At 39.5% G+C, this 15,687-nt stretch overlaps 1 protein-coding gene across 4 annotated transcripts in view; it reads right to left on the reverse strand.

Moving 5' to 3' along the window:
• Positions 1 to 2,081: 2,081 nt before the first annotated feature.
• The window catches only part of ZBTB44 (zinc finger and BTB domain containing 44), a 37,908-nt gene continuing 24,302 nt past the window's right edge, over positions 2,082 to 15,687 (reverse strand). For 2 of the 4 annotated variants that reach the window (XM_085209167.1, XM_085209168.1), the window contains 3 exons: positions 12,073 to 12,236; positions 9,463 to 9,763; positions 2,082 to 8,273 (listed from right to left, as the gene is read on the reverse strand). In XM_085209167.1, coding sequence (XP_085065293.1) covers positions 7,991 to 8,273; positions 9,463 to 9,763; positions 12,073 to 12,236 — 748 coding nt within the window. In that variant the 3' untranslated portion in view covers positions 2,082 to 7,990. The remainder of the gene's footprint in view (positions 8,274 to 9,462; positions 9,764 to 12,072; positions 12,237 to 15,687) is intronic. The other 2 variants (XM_085209170.1, XM_085209169.1) reach the window with 2 other exon arrangements.

The raw sequence follows: 15,687 nt of genomic DNA on the forward strand, positions 1-15,687 counted from the left end.
AGATGCGCCCATGTAAATCCAGTCAGAAATGTGAAAAACAGCTGTATTCAAAACAGGAGGGAATCTAGGAGTCAGGGATAGTGACACAGGGACACAAATTAACATACAGTTGAGCACAGCAGCTCTCTTATGTGGAGATTATTAACTTCAGAAGTGCTACAGAAGGTTCAAGTGAGATGCACAGATGCCCCATGAGTTGCTCTCAAGTTCACCAAGAGAGCTTGTGACTGAGATGAAGGCAACTCATCATAAAGGCAGTTAACTCGAGCCTTTAGAGTGGCTTTCAAACACACGGCTGTCACTGGGAGTTCGTGGCCTGCTTCTAAAGGATTCGTGAAAGGTAACCATGAAAATCATGGCTATTATCCATAAGTGCACGTCTACTATACAAGAAGGTCCACATTTCTGAAAAAAGTGTTAAGATGCAAAAGCCAGAATGACTGAGAACTGCTTCTCAGAAGAGCTCTGAGCTGTACTGAGGCTCTAACGTACACACTTACCCCTGCTCTGCTCGCTCATGGTCTCACAGCAATCTGTGCTCTCAGAATGGTGATGACAGACTTATGTTCAGTACTCTGGAGATGCTGCACGCACAGGCAGCTTGTGAAAAATGCTTTATATATGATCCAAGCCAGGTTCCTCTTAGCAGCTTCATTTTCACCAGGATATCACATATGTAGGAATGGTGCAGTAAGCCCTGGAGAGCTCTTCCCTGCTATACTACATTCTCAGTAGCTATGAATTCAATCTCATCTCAGCCGCTCTCCTCTGTGCAAAAGAAATGGTACTTCATTACTGTCAGGAATAAAATGCTTAAATGCTGTAAGTAAGCCACAGAAAAACTTTGATAGTGTACATTTGCTTGGTTAAGGATCTCTAAATGATGTTTCATACCAAACCTAAACATATGGCTGTGCTTTGCAAAAATCCACTTCAGTCACAAGGCTGAAGCTTGATATCCATCAAAGGCATGCATTCTAACAGTCTCGCCTTAGCTTTATGGCTATACATTCATATACAGTCATACAGGCTTTAGATTTGCAATGGTCTGCTAACCATCACTGCATATTCCTAACTGCAGTCTGACAGTCTTCAAAGCGACTGGATTCTTTCTTTTGAGGGAGACCAATGGAGTCAAAGCCTTTACATTTCAAGCCGTAATTCTCTCCAAAGCTTTCCCCAGATACATCCCCTCTTCCAATTATGCTTTTGATAAAATACTTCTGTCCCTACGCAAGGTCCTCAGAACATGAGAACTTGGAATTTATAAACTCTCAACCTCCTGTACCCAAGGTTCACTGTGACTGCTTATGCTGCACAGTGGAATGCTCTTCTTTTTTTTTTCCCCCGACTTCCCACATCAGATGCTGACTCCTAGTGTATTAATTGTGTCAATCTGCTTGTTATTCATACAGGTTACTGAGCAGAGTTATAATCATTTCAGCCAAGTAATTAAAATGTCCATTTTCCTACCTGTGCCCTACCTATGAGCTGATCCAGCTAGCATCCCTACTCAGTCAGACAGGTGGATCTGGACGAGGCAAATTAATTTAATTGCAAGGATTGCCAGAAATGGCAGAGGTATATTTTATATCCCACGACTCTAGGCTGTTTCATGACTATTTTGCAGCTCGTGGCTGTGATCACGATGACTGTCTACTGTCCTTTCTAAACATCTTCTGCTTTGACTAATTTGGTTAGGCTCATTCTCGGCTGGCTTTCCATCAATAAATCCCATTCAGAAGACGGCCCCACTGCTTTTGCAGAATACAGCCTAAAAGAGAGCATTAACCAAAGGAAATGTAATATACAATGGAAAATTAAACAACAACATGTACTTTATTCTTAATACTCTTCACTTATGTAGCTTCTTCAATCATTTCTTAATGTTTACTTTATTTCAAACTACCTTCCCTCTAAGGACAGCTTGAACAATATTGAGTTCTTCCTCATATTCAACTGTTTGGAGATGAATTATAAACAAAAGTTATAAGAGTAACAGATTTGCACCTTTTAACCAAAGTCTTTTGCACTTTAAGACAAATTTTGATGTAGTTAAAGAATGACGCAAAACAAAGATATACTCCATAAAACATTAATATTTTAATGAAAAATCTTAGCTTCATGTTTCTATCCAAAGACACTCAAAACTAGTTTTTTCTCCCCCCTTAATTTTGACCTATAATGGGACCAGTTTGGATAATTTTTTTTGCATTTTAGAACATTTTTTTTTAAAGATTAAACAACCAGGCTAGCAAAAAGGTATCCAATACATACTTTTCTTATATCAAACAAGCTAGTATTTCAATACAATGTAACTATACAGAATATATACATTACACATATGATCACAAAGCAAACACTACAGGCTCAGAACAGATTTGAAAAAACATGATATTCACATTGATTACAATAACTCTAAAAATGATTGCAACGTTGAAACGGCACTTAGTTTACAAAAAAAGTCACAAAAATATATATAGCCACCAAGAACTATGGTTCCTGAAAAATACTAATAGCCAGATAGTATTATATAAAATGTGAAGTGTATTTAAACATCGTATACATTAAAAAACAAAACCAAAACCAAAAACCAATTCTGTTAAGTCAATAAACATGCCAAGTAATCTAGCTGTGGCCAGCATCAACAAGAGAAGCTGTACTGTGGATGAGATGACGACTGGATATACGGCTGGTGACTGGAGACTGGCACAGTTAAGGGGGTTTCACTGTTACTAAAATGCACAAAGAAGCCCAACAATAATTTAATTCACATTTTTCCTCCAGCTTTACTCTTTCCCTCTTCAGGGTTTCACCACGGAGCAGCACCTAGAGTGAAGGCACTGCAGGTACAGGGCAAAGAAGCTGTCCAAGAAGTTTGTGTAGGCAGGGCTATAAGTCAGAATATCAAAAGCATGCACCAGCTAAACAAATGGTTAAACAAAATCACTCCTCTGGGGACATCAGCAACCCTCAGGAAGACTGTAGGTACAGTTGCCACACAGGCTGGCAGCACCAGAAACCGATTCGACTTTTTTTTAGTGCAACCAGATTTGTAGTTGAGACCTGTGGGACACTGAATTACTGTGATAGCACATATTGAGTTAACAAAAACCCAGAGCAGTTAAGTACTGTTGCATTAAAAGAAATTCACATTTGTTTTTTATGGTACATTTCCTCAAATACTTTGAATCGAGTCCACCTACGAGGGACCTCCGATGTGGCTGAGGCACAGTCTGGCCTTGAACACTTTTATCTGTCATCAAGATGCTATGGAATTTATTTATTATGTCCATAACTGGAGAGGAGAACCCTCCAAAGATGGGTTTCACCTTGTACGCAAAACTCGAACGCAATCGATCTGAATGAAAATTAGCTATTTTCCATTTTCTGATGGTGTGGAAGTTGCAATGGATCTAGGAGCAACAGGTGCTCCTACATCTGCATTTTCTCCATCCCTGCAGGGTGCACAAAGCTCCCGTTCTATTTGCATATAAAATGCTTCCTGGTATGTCTCAGAGAGAGACTGGCAATAGTCTCAATGCTCTTACATCCTGGGGCTGGAGGGGAAAGCCAGCAACCAAGAAGCGACTGAAGCCCTCATATAAAAACTTTAAACCATAGCTTAAAAACAATAAAATTTTATCCTGTAAAGGATATATAGGGATCATAGTCTTACAAAATATATCTTACTGCATTGGCAGCTAGTACTTTTTAAAAAAGTTTAAATTCACACCTTTTAGACTCAAATACATGTGAACCCAGAACCATTTTCAATAACCTAGTCTTCTAATCTCTCAGTATGAGAGACGTGACTACACTATCTGTGAGCCTGACAACTGAACTCAAACAGCAGCGAGACAAACCATGAAGAACACATGTCACACGTGGTGCAAGAAAAGTGACAAGCAGTTCTGATGGGGAGCTTAATTTGCTGAACGTGAAGGCAATCCCATGGATCTCCAGGGGAGTTGTGCTATGTATCTGCATCAAAAAACAAAACAAACCCTTACAACTTGGCCAAATCTCCCACACAGCTAAAAAAGCACTCGTTTTTCTCCCACTCTTTGCAGGGAAATACAGAGATGCTGAATTTTATCCCCTCTCCCAAACACCGCATTGAGGCAGAGAAAAAAAAATTCCACTGCTTTCCTGTTTTTCTCATTAGACATACTGCTCTACATGCACAATATGCAAGGGAGAAAGACCCCATACAGACACCAAGAGTCTGGGACCCGAGCATACAGCAGAATCTTGCTAGCTCTGCGGTAATGAAGGCACTCAACTTGCAAATAAATGGGTGAGGAGAGGATTTTCCACTGAGTGAAAAGAATGGTGCTGCACAGGAGAAGGACATGCAGAAGTAAAACATGCTTGCATCACTTTGTGAATGAATTTGGAGATTACTCATCGTGGCAGAAACTATTGGAGTGGGCAGCATGTATCCATTTGAAGATCTCGAGATGATGAAGGGATTGGAGCATCTCACAATGCGTGCTGAGAGAGAGCTGGGACTGTTTTGCCCAAAGAACAGGAAGCTCAGGAGGATCTTACCCCCATGTGTACAGCTACTGGATAAAAGGGTGTAAAGATGGAGCCAGACTTTTCTCAGAGGGCACAAGCTGAAATACTACAAATTCCATTCAAACATGAGAAAAACTTTAATAAGGTGAGTGTGCTCAAACACTAGAGCAGACTGCCCAGAGGAGTCATAAGGTTTCTGTCTTTGGAGATATTCAAAACCTCACTCACCCTGCTTTGAGAATGGGGTCATGGACCAGGTGATTTCCAGGGGTCCCTTTCAGTCTCAACTATTCTGTGATTCTGTGATGCTGGTCAAGTAGAAAGATAAATGCAAACCAAGGAACTTGAGGGTATGGGAGGAAAAGGATGAAAATGCAGCCTGGGTTTCAAAACACTCAGATAACGTATGGAATGAAGCTTTCTGATTAATCCCAGGTGTAGCATAAGACAAGTTTCTTCTAGTTTAGATATCTATCTCGTTCAATTTGGAATCCAACTTTTAGCAACAGAACTTGTTTTAAGACGTTCTACATTTTTACATCTGTCCCATGAAGAACACCAGTATTCCAAAGCACTGAACATTTCCAACAAGTTAGGGAGGAAAAACAAAAAGGATGCTTGTATTTAATTTATGCTCTATGGAGAAAAGAGACAGTAACAAGAAACACTTAAAAACGGGAAAACTAACAAAAAATGTCCAATCCTAAAACAAACAAACCCTCAAAAACTCTACTGCCCCTGCAGTAGAATCAGACTGAAAAGTGAGAAAAACAAACCAAACCAAAACAGATGTTACACAGATATTACACGGGTGAAAAGATGATGTGTAACACTGTGCAGTGCAAAATGAAACCCATGGCTTGCCTTGTACCAAAGTGTTAACTCATTTCTTATCAAGGAAGAACAGATTAGAACTACAAAGGTAGTGGGGTGTTTTTTAAACTTTCTTTTTCATTTCTCTTTGGTATTCAGAAAGCAGTTTGCCTTCTGACACAAAAAGTTACGACTTTTCGAAATCCAATATCCGGATACGTCTATTCTGTGTTTGCACATCTCCTCACCAATAGACATATTAATAAAAGATCCAGTGGGTGAAAATTATCAGATTCTAACAGAAGTTTATGTCCATCTACACCTGACCACTGAATGTTACACCTGTACAGTCTGGAACTATGTTTCTGTGTGAGTACTACTTACTGCGTGAATCACAAAGGAATCTCACAGACCTGGAAAGATGAGTAACACTTATTACAAAAAAGAAAATCCTTTATTTGAGTTCAGTGTCATAGCCCTATAAGTCAAGATAAAACTCATCAAAAGGCATTTTCTTGTCTCACTGGCTTTTCAGTTATAGAAATTAGAAGTGGAAGAGAATTGGTCTTTAAATTCAGCCCGTCAAAAAGACACTGGACCGATTCGTAGCACAGCATCACAAAAGACTATTTCTCCTTTAAGCCCTTTTAAGAAGACTTAACAAAGGTAGACAACAAGACTGAGTTGTAGCAGAGAACTCCTTTGCAGCACATTTATAAAACACTCTATGGATCTGGTAGGGAAACTTCACTCCAGTAACATGGAACGGATTTAAATCCCAACTGTTTTCACTTTATTTAACTAAAATGTGTATTTTGTACTTAAAACAGAGTGGAGAAAAACTGCTGAAGACAATGAAAGTCTTTCCAAAGGGCAGTAAGCTATTTTTCCTTACAAAAGCAGGCTATCAGTAGAAACAACCCAGACCTACAGAGTATCAGCTGCCTAAGCTAACTGAATACAAACTGATTGTGCAATATAATACGATTTTTGTGTCTTCTGTTTCTTCAGAAGCACCCTTTCCTATCTTTCCTATGAGCATTTCCTCCTCATGTTTGCATAAAGCAAATCCAGACAGAAAACAATAATTTAAAATCAAGATTCAAAACTAAGGGAGTGTGTATCATGCCTTTGGAATACTAAGGTCAAGTAATACCTACTCTCTCAGCATGCCATCTGTAGGCAGTAGGCATTTGGCATCAAACACCGAGTTAACTTCAGAAGCAATAAAAAAAATAAATCAAAAACCTCCTAATGTATTTCCTAATTCAGCTTTCAAAGCAGTACCATAACCCAAACAGCCTCAACAAAACAAGAATCACTGCTCTGAAAATCCCATACCCTAAATTTGCAGCTTTTTCTAAATATGGAAAAAATGAAATTGCAAATCTTTCACAATTTATTGCTTACTTGAGCTGTGTATATAGCTGGAGTAATGGCCTTTAATAAACTGAATTGGCAAGGATTTAGAATGTTTTGAAATAGGAACAATTCATCACTGCTATATAGGCTTTTTGTAAACAACCCCTTGTTGGGTTAGAAAGTTGGCCTCTGAAGGGAATAAATTGCTTGTTTTGTCCAAAACAGCCTAATAAAAATTTGAGAAACCATACATGCATATGTATAAACAAAAAATGTGCAATAATGCAGAAGAGAGCCCATTTATTTTCCCCATCTGTAAATTCCCTTTAGTTAGGTTTTGGAAACTAGCAGAATACAGTATATATGATAGGAAGAAGTGACCAGAACTGCAAGCAATCTGGCCAAGATTTGAGAATTTCAGTTTGGGAAAACCTTCATTTTCACACACGGCTTCCCTTCTACAGAAAGATACAGTCATGAGATATCAGTCATCAGGCGTGCATGGTTATACACCCCTCTAACCTCCTCACTTCACTACGCACCACCAGGATTTTCCTGACCGTAGTATTTCCATGCCTAACCTCAGAATGGCAAATCCAGACAGGCTATTTGATCGAGATGTTTCTAAAAGGACTGAAATAGAAGAAGAAGGAATACCTGGCATGACATTACTTGGTTTGTCAAAACCGATTTATCTGAGATGAAAAGGGACAATGTGTTTTTTGAAAGTGTGTGACTGTTAGTTTCAAAAATGCTTACCATTTCCACAAAAGGGTTACAGTAAGCGCTTTGAAAAACAGCAGGCACAGAGATAGGAAATGTCATTTTTTTTTAATGCAGAAGATTAAAGCATCCACTCAAAACTAGTCAAAGCTGTTCAATAATGATTTCCAACACATCCTGTTGTTTGTCATTTTAAAAAGGTTTCCTCTGATTTCTTTCCCTTAACCAGAGGGTCTGCAGAAGCAAGAGAAACTTAATGAGCTGTTCTAACTGTGGAAGAAGAAATAGTTAAAGTGATCTGAATCAGTTGTTCTTCTTTAGAAGTGTATCACAGCTTCCATGATGTTTTGACAAGATCTTTTTGTGCATTCAGTCTTAAATATTTTCACAGAAGTGATCATTCAGTCATGAAAAATAATGTAACATCTGTTGCAGTTTCCTGTTTAAAGCGTAGCTTACAAAGTAAAAAGGGAAAATCTCCCCACTTTCGTTTAAAAAAATTAAATTAAAATGTACAGGACCAAACACAGGCACTTTCCAAAGAACAAAAATGAAACCAAACCATGAATTATTCAATAGTAATAGATGACAGCTCCGGTTTTGGAGGGTCACCTGCAGTTGCCTCAGCAGTGGCGTTAGTCTTTGGCTGCTCTGGCACATCTTCTTCCTTCTCTGCCAACCCACCCAGAGACCCCAAGGGGAAAGTGCTTTCACAATTCTGAGTTGACGAGACCTGTGAAATGACAGGCATTTGGACAGAAGAGTTGCTTTCAAAGCCATGCTCCCCTAGCTCATACTGCCCGAGGGTCTCTTCTTGTTCCTGGTTTAAGTAGTCCGGTACTAGGAAGTCACTAGAAGAGGGGCAAAGGACAGAAGAGAAATGTCACTTCTAGCACAAACACTGGAGGTATCAGTTTCTTTGTATCAGTTACATTACACAAGCCGCACAGAAAAGAGATACGTGCTTCACACTGTTCTCAGATCTTCACAGCAGCACACTTCACTAAGCACTATAACCCAGTTCTCATTTAAACACACAGAAAAAATTATTCAACATCATCTATTTGGCATTGTTGTGCATCCATATTTCCTGCACAGAAAACTTCTTATTTAGACTGTATCACCTTGATGAGAAAGAAAGTTAATGATCGGAACATCACATGGCACTGAAAACCTCATTGACAAAAGGGAACACTCAACCATTAGAAACAGAAACAAAAATTAGTTCAGCACTGGCAAAGATGTGGGCCTTTTCCACCCCTGAGATAAGATCCACCCAAGAAACAGCAGCACTCAGAGTGGACAGGCTGTAAACAGAAGCATGAGGTGAGGAAGCAAAGGTTCTGCTGACAGTACAGGAAGGTTGCCAATTGCAACAGTGTTTTGTGATGGGCACACAAATCACACCAGCTTGAACAAAGCTGAATTTCATTTCCTTCCCTGATCCACACCAGCTTACTCCTTCATGGACAACAGTTCTACAACTATTTAAAGACACCACATTCTGTTAGTCTGATCATTTAGCAATAGGTTAGCTAGATAATTAAAAAGGTATGAAGTCATGCAATCTTTCCACAATACCCACCATTAAACAAACACTTTAAATGAAGTCACGAGTCTATTCCCTACGTAAGCAAACAGTCTGTGGACAACATTTTGAATATTAAATCACATACAGAACTCCACAGACAGTACAGAATGGCTTAACTCCATTAGCCTGCCCACGGATACAACTGAAAATATAAATTAAGTAGCCCAGAAGCAGTTTCTGCTTATCACTGGGTTCTCCAGTGCCCTCCTATGAAGTTCACACACTGTAAAACAGATCAGATATAACAGATAGTGATGCAAGAATGAATGTGACTCAAATTAGCTGGCAACCTGATGAGAGGCACAGCAGGCTGCGCTGCAAGCAGGAAAAGATGATTTAGGAAAAAAAGGAAATAGGGAAAAAAAAATAAAAAAAAGAGGGGAAAAAAAAAAGAAAAAAAAGAAAAAAAGCAGCAAGTTTCCCTGTTAGGTTTTTGCTGTGCACCTCACCTGCTCTGGAAGTAGTTTGCTAGCTCTGATGCTTCATGGTTCAAGCTCCGCAGGTGAACGATTAAATTTCCAGAGTTGGTGAACATGGCGCCGCATGTTTTGCACTCGTAAATCCGAGGCTTGCGGATAATGTGCCGGGAAACCCGCATGTGGTGTTTATATTCCCCGAAGGAAGTGAAAGTGGCACTACATATCTGGCACCGGAAACAGCGTTTACCTTCGTGCTTCAGGCGATGCATCTTTAGCGAGTAAGCTCGGGTGAACTTTTTCCCACAGCGGTCACACTGAAATGGTTTAATGCCTGCAAAAAGAGAGCAGCAAACGTTCAGCTTTTGGAATGGCCAAATCCTTCCAGATTTCTCACAGCGAGAGCACAGGAGCAGCGCCCAGCCGCAGCGAGGCGTTGAGTTGGGAAGAAGCGCTCCTGTTAACTTTAAAATGGCAAAACAATTGGCACAGAGCTGCAATTTTTCAGAACCAGCTGCTATTATTTCATAATTATGTAACCCATCTTTAATGCTTACATTTCTTCTTCCTCACAGTTTAAAATGAACGTAAGTTTCCATGGATTAGACCATGATTAAGAAGCTGAGCCACAGCCAGAAAGGATCTGATGCAGCTGTCATCTCGAAACATCTTTCAGTTCTTTTGATCTTGGGAGATTCTTGTGCCAGACTGGTTCCCAACAATGCAATTATCAGACTACCCCTAATTGCAATGTCTTTTTCTTGCCGCCTCTGGCCTCAGAGCAGTGCTCTGGCAGGGGGGACATTGTGTACAGGGTTCCCCCTGTAATGCAGCAGGAATGGTGATAAAAAAAGTAAAGCAGCAGCCTTTATGTTGTGTGGGAACCCTTATATACAAAAATTTTCAGCAACCTTGCATGACAGACAACCCTTTAAGACGGTTTAAGTTCATGCTTTGCCTTTTTTCTTGTTTTAATTTAGTCATTCTGTTACCAGTTCATTTTTCATTTATTATAGGCACTAATAAAACCCCAAAACATATGAGCTCTGCAACACGCTGCAGTGCCTGAGAGTATGTAATCACACCCAAACAGAACTATTACAACATAAAAGACTGAATCACCAAAAAGTTAAATAAAGAGTCTGAACTCCAGAAAGTGTGGAAATCCAAACATGAGGCCAAGAATCTGGAATACGGAGCTCTATTCATAATAGGGCTGTCAAGGAATAAAGAAGATTTTTTCAAAGGGCTGAATGTGCATCAGTCCAGGCTGTTAATTCCACTGGTCTTTCACTCTGCTTTCGTTATGTTCAAAGTGAGAGCTGAACTTTTAATTGGGGCTTTTACACAGAGAAAGCTGTAGTTAAGGTTACACTGAAACTCCTCGTTAAGCATGTGAAAACAAGTTAATATTCTAGAATATCGTCTCGTGGAGCTTTTCATGCTTGCATACTGTTCACGGGCACCTATTTCCTCAGATAGTCTGAGCAAAATCTCTTCATCCACTTTGCTCATGTGAAAACACTTCTACCACTTCCAAGGTATGGGAACTTATTTTGCACATTTTGCACAATAATGACTCTAAAAGAGTAATCTCTTCTCATTTTGCCCAGGGGCAGCCAATTGACAGATCTGCCAGAGATGCTTTGCTGAAGCTTTCTTCCATCAGCTACAACTTTAGCAACCTCCTTTGGATAATTTTGCAACTGATACATCCATACAGTTTGCTTTTTTAAATACTAAATGTATTTTTATTGCTGGCCTGAACACATTATGGCCATTTTGCTTGAAGGTGTTTGACAAAGATCTGCTGACAGTGGAGAATTTATGCCTTGACATTTGTGGGTGCTCTGCCTAAAACTGGTACAGCATCTGAGTGCAGGTAAGAGTCAATCTCAAACTATTAGATGCTAAACTGTTAAGCTTAGTTAGTGCTCAGTTCTAACAACCCTTCAATATTCCCTTCATTCACTAAAATGTTCTTGCTGGGTACCACTGAAAAGTCTTGAAAAATACCGACAGCAAAGACATTAGGAGTTCATGCTTCAGTGAGAATTGAAAATGGGTGCAACTACTTTGGGATCAAGACTCAGAAGAGGCACCTGTACAAACCATTTCATGCCTGTACTATCTGTAGAAACTGAATTAATTATCAAACTAATTCAATTACAATTTTTCCAAAAACTCAGATCCAAAAACATGACATTCTTCAATGCAAAGACACAAGATGACATATTTTCTAATGGCTGCAATTCTCTTCTGAAACACAGCGGAAAATTATGGTCTCTAAGAAGAAGAATTTCAACCTACATCACTTCTTTAGTATAATAAAAAAGCCAAGTATACTGTGAGATTTCATCTTAAATCCTTCCTGCGAGAAGAACTTATTCTGATGACTTCCAAGCACATTTTTTTTCAGTCCACACAAATGCTGATTATCCCTGGGTGCAGCTATCAGTCAGATCTAATGCATCAGAACAAGCATTCGGTGAGACATACCTCTCTACCCAATCTTTCTGAAATCAGTTCTCTTGCACCTGGCATGTGATTAAAAAGGAACTGTATTACTCTATTTGTGGCACTGTGAGCCAACTTCTGCACGTCTATGAATTAGTAGTTATTGGAAATAGCACCATTCCTTACCTGAGTGGATAAGCATGTGTTGTTTTAAGTTCTGAATGCGAGTGAACCGGACCCCGCAGGTTGGACACTGAAAAGGTCTATCTGGACCATTTGGGCTGGGTCTCTCTGTGCTGCTGGTAGAAGGAGCAATGTAGAGTTGGTAGGGATACTGAACGTTCTCCAAACTACAAAGAAAAAATTCACTGATTTACAAGCAAGCTAGAGAAAAAAATTAGAAGCCATGTCCGTGGAAATCTGAACCTTGAACATATTAGAAGGAAAAAAAGACTGGCCTTCTGCATTCCTGTCAAGATCTATATTTACATGGCAAACCTCTTCCTCTCTACAGCTATGTGTCTGACCTGCATTCTGAGTTTTATATTCATTGAACAGACAGAATAGTTTGTGTTTTTTCCTTTACACAACAGGTCTCAACACCAGCTGAATGTAATTCTCAGGCGTGGGCATTTTATCAGCACATTGGTGATTTACAACCAGTCAGAAGTCCCTGAGGAAGAATTTAAAGAACTGAGTAAATTGGAAAGAAAAGGTTTATTTTGCAGTTTCAGTGACATTTACAAAGGAAATTAAAGCCAATTCATTTCCACTTCAATTCATGTTCCACGAACAAACATTAGCATCTTCAATTACAGTCCTAAATTTAAAATATTAATCTAATTCATCAATACTTTTCCTTATCTGATTCAATCAGCTCTATCAGAATACCTCAAGCATTGTGCTGCAAAAAACAGCATGCAGACTATAATAACAGAACAATTTAACTTTCAAAGTAATTCATTTAAGACTAATTGCTCCTACACAGCCTCTAGCTGCAAACTGTTTAAGTGTTATAATCCAAGACCTCTGGCAATGCAATTGCTTCACCAAAGGGCACAAAGAAATGAAAACATCTCTGCAGGTATAAGCAGAATAACAATAGGAATTTGTACTTACCTGGGACTTCCCTTTCCTGAGCATTAAGGTCTACCTTTTTTTTTTTTTTTTTGGTCAAAATAGACATTTCAGCTTGCTCACGGCCTGATGACAGATCAGATGTCACTGACAGCAGGAATCTGCTCTGACCCTGAATCTCGCCTGCAAGTCACAATTACCATGGGCAGAACAATGCAATTTTACTAAACTCTAATGTCTTAAATGCAAGGTGAAGAAAGTACAACGTCTCCTGCTGAAGACAGTCAGAAGGTCTCCCTAACTGAACAAATCCTTTGGCTGGGACAACCACCTCAAGCCCACTTTGTTGGTTTCTAGGTAGGGTTGTATTTCTGGACTTCCAACAGGAATCGCAAAGGAATTTCACAAATACATTCTCCTATCTGTCACACATAAATCCACAGACCAGATTAGCACAGGAGGATAACATCTCTGAAATCAACACCTTAACTGTATTTACCTTGGAAGTAAATGCCAACAGAACTTCAAGAACCAAAGTACCTGGATTCTGGGTACAAATGATGGGTCTCAGCAGCAAAAGTTCCAGATGAAATATTTATCTGGTGAGGGGGCATCAAGCACTACTTGATATACACAAGGTAAGAGTCTACTGCAGAAGTTTAGCATCTATAGTCTATAAAATCAACAATTTCTGGCTTCATATGGAACTGGAATAATACTTGCCCTAAGAAAAGTTAGCATTGGGATTTATACAAAAATTTATAGAATTTTCTTCCTGCATGCTGATAATATTATCCCAGCAGGTTTCTCTCACCCATAATAATGGAAAAGCTGGTACCAGGCAGCACAAACCAGATGCAGCAGCACAGCTCTGGCCGCAGCCTGACCACATGTTCAGTTAGTGCTGAGCAGGCACCACAAATGGGCCAAACTGGACCCAAAATGAGTCCTGGGGAACCATCGAGACAGGCTTAAACTGCATATCTATAGCAGACTTGTGCTATGAAAACCCACTGCCCATCCTATTATTAGAAGCCTGCTGAGAGCTGTACCAATTTTTGGAAACTGGACAAGCAATTTTATTGTCCTTTACTTATTTTTATACATAATTGGGTCCTAAAGAGCTGTGGAAAAGATAGATGCTGGCAAACTTGCTGGCCTTTGCTAAGGGGAAAACTTTCACAAAGGAAGTTACCAGCTCATATCCTGCATCTGACAGAATGGGGCCTGACACTTAGGGGTCCAAAAAAGATGCTTCACCACATGCACCTGCAACAGATGAAGTTATATTCAAACATAGGTTCTGATTTGCCTAACTAAATCTCTGCCATAAACTCTGGCACTCCTGCTTCTCTTTGTGAGCAGATCATTACACAAAGAACCGAGTTTACTTAGATGATATTTGAGAAATATCACTCCATTTGGCTAAGGGATAAATCCCTTCAAAAAAGGTTTCCTTGCCTTCAGCTAACTGGAGAATTCACAATTAAAATTTAAGCTAATATGTGGCAACAGAAGTGACAGCTGTGATGCACAGAACTGCTGAAGGGACCTCTGCATAGGCTACGAAGTTCCTGGCCTTAAATGTACATACAGATATATACACATAACTGTGTTCAAATAAGTATTACACTTTGTTATTTGCAACAATATCTAAAATGCTTTACAGAATTTATGTCTTACAGAACTTCATTTTCTGGTTCCACATTTCTCAGGTCCTTCCTCCCTCATTTCCTGCACTGTGGGCTTGTCAAGAGGCAAAATACACTGTGCTCCTCGTGCTTTCGAGGGAGACACTCAAACTAGGACAGAAATTGGGAACCACAGTTCTCCTTTTGTTTCCAGCTTTCTCAGGCCAGCTCATCTTCAAAGCCTGTAATGGTGCCAGGTTCTCCGCGATTAAAACTGAAAGGAGATGTGCTATGGGACAAAGTCCCTGGAAGAAATTTAAAATAAAGATTTGGTTTTCTACATAAAAAATTCATAATGAGAAAGGCTGGTCAGAGCAGATAACAGGCTCTGCAGCTACCAGTGACTGGCACGTCCAAGGCCATTCTAAAATTGTAAGCAGGCTGAAATATCTATTGGTGACATAACTGCACCTTAGCACAACAAAGAAATTACATTTTAACACAGTCATACTGTCCCTTCCCTGCTTCTTTTTCCTCGTATACACTCAATTTCTCATGACTCTGAATTTGTGACAAATGAAGCATTTATTAGTTGAGATTTTTCTAACATCTGAGAGAATTTCTCTCACAGATGTATACAAAGATAGACACAGAATGCTTCTTGCAAGTTTTTCCCCTTTTCACCCACAGATTACACATACCTTCAATGACGTAGAACTAAACACTGGCAAATGTAAATGCCAGAATGCTCGGTGAGCCTAAGAATGTCCTCTGCTTGTAAATAACGAGTGTTTTAGACAAATGGAGGCTCTCATTATATTGGATGTTAGAGATCTTGTCTTTGCAACCTCTTTTTAAACGCAGCCATGAACGTGACATAGAGACTAACAGTTAAACCAGCCAAAGCTGTGCTACAACGCTGTCAGAAAAGTGTGTCAGAATCCAAAAGTGAAATACCAGGGAAAGAACGTAACAGAAATCATTGTGAAATGGTGATTTTCTACTTAGCAGATTCCTGCATGCCTGTTAAACTGACCACACATACATGTGACCTGCTCATCAAGAATGCTTTCACTTCGTTGGGATTCTATTA

This window comes from Meleagris gallopavo, chromosome 26 (assembly GCF_905368555.1).
Source record: "Meleagris gallopavo chromosome 26, MGAL_WU_HG_1.1, whole genome shotgun sequence".
Classification (NCBI taxonomy): domain Eukaryota; kingdom Metazoa; phylum Chordata; class Aves; order Galliformes; family Phasianidae; genus Meleagris; species Meleagris gallopavo.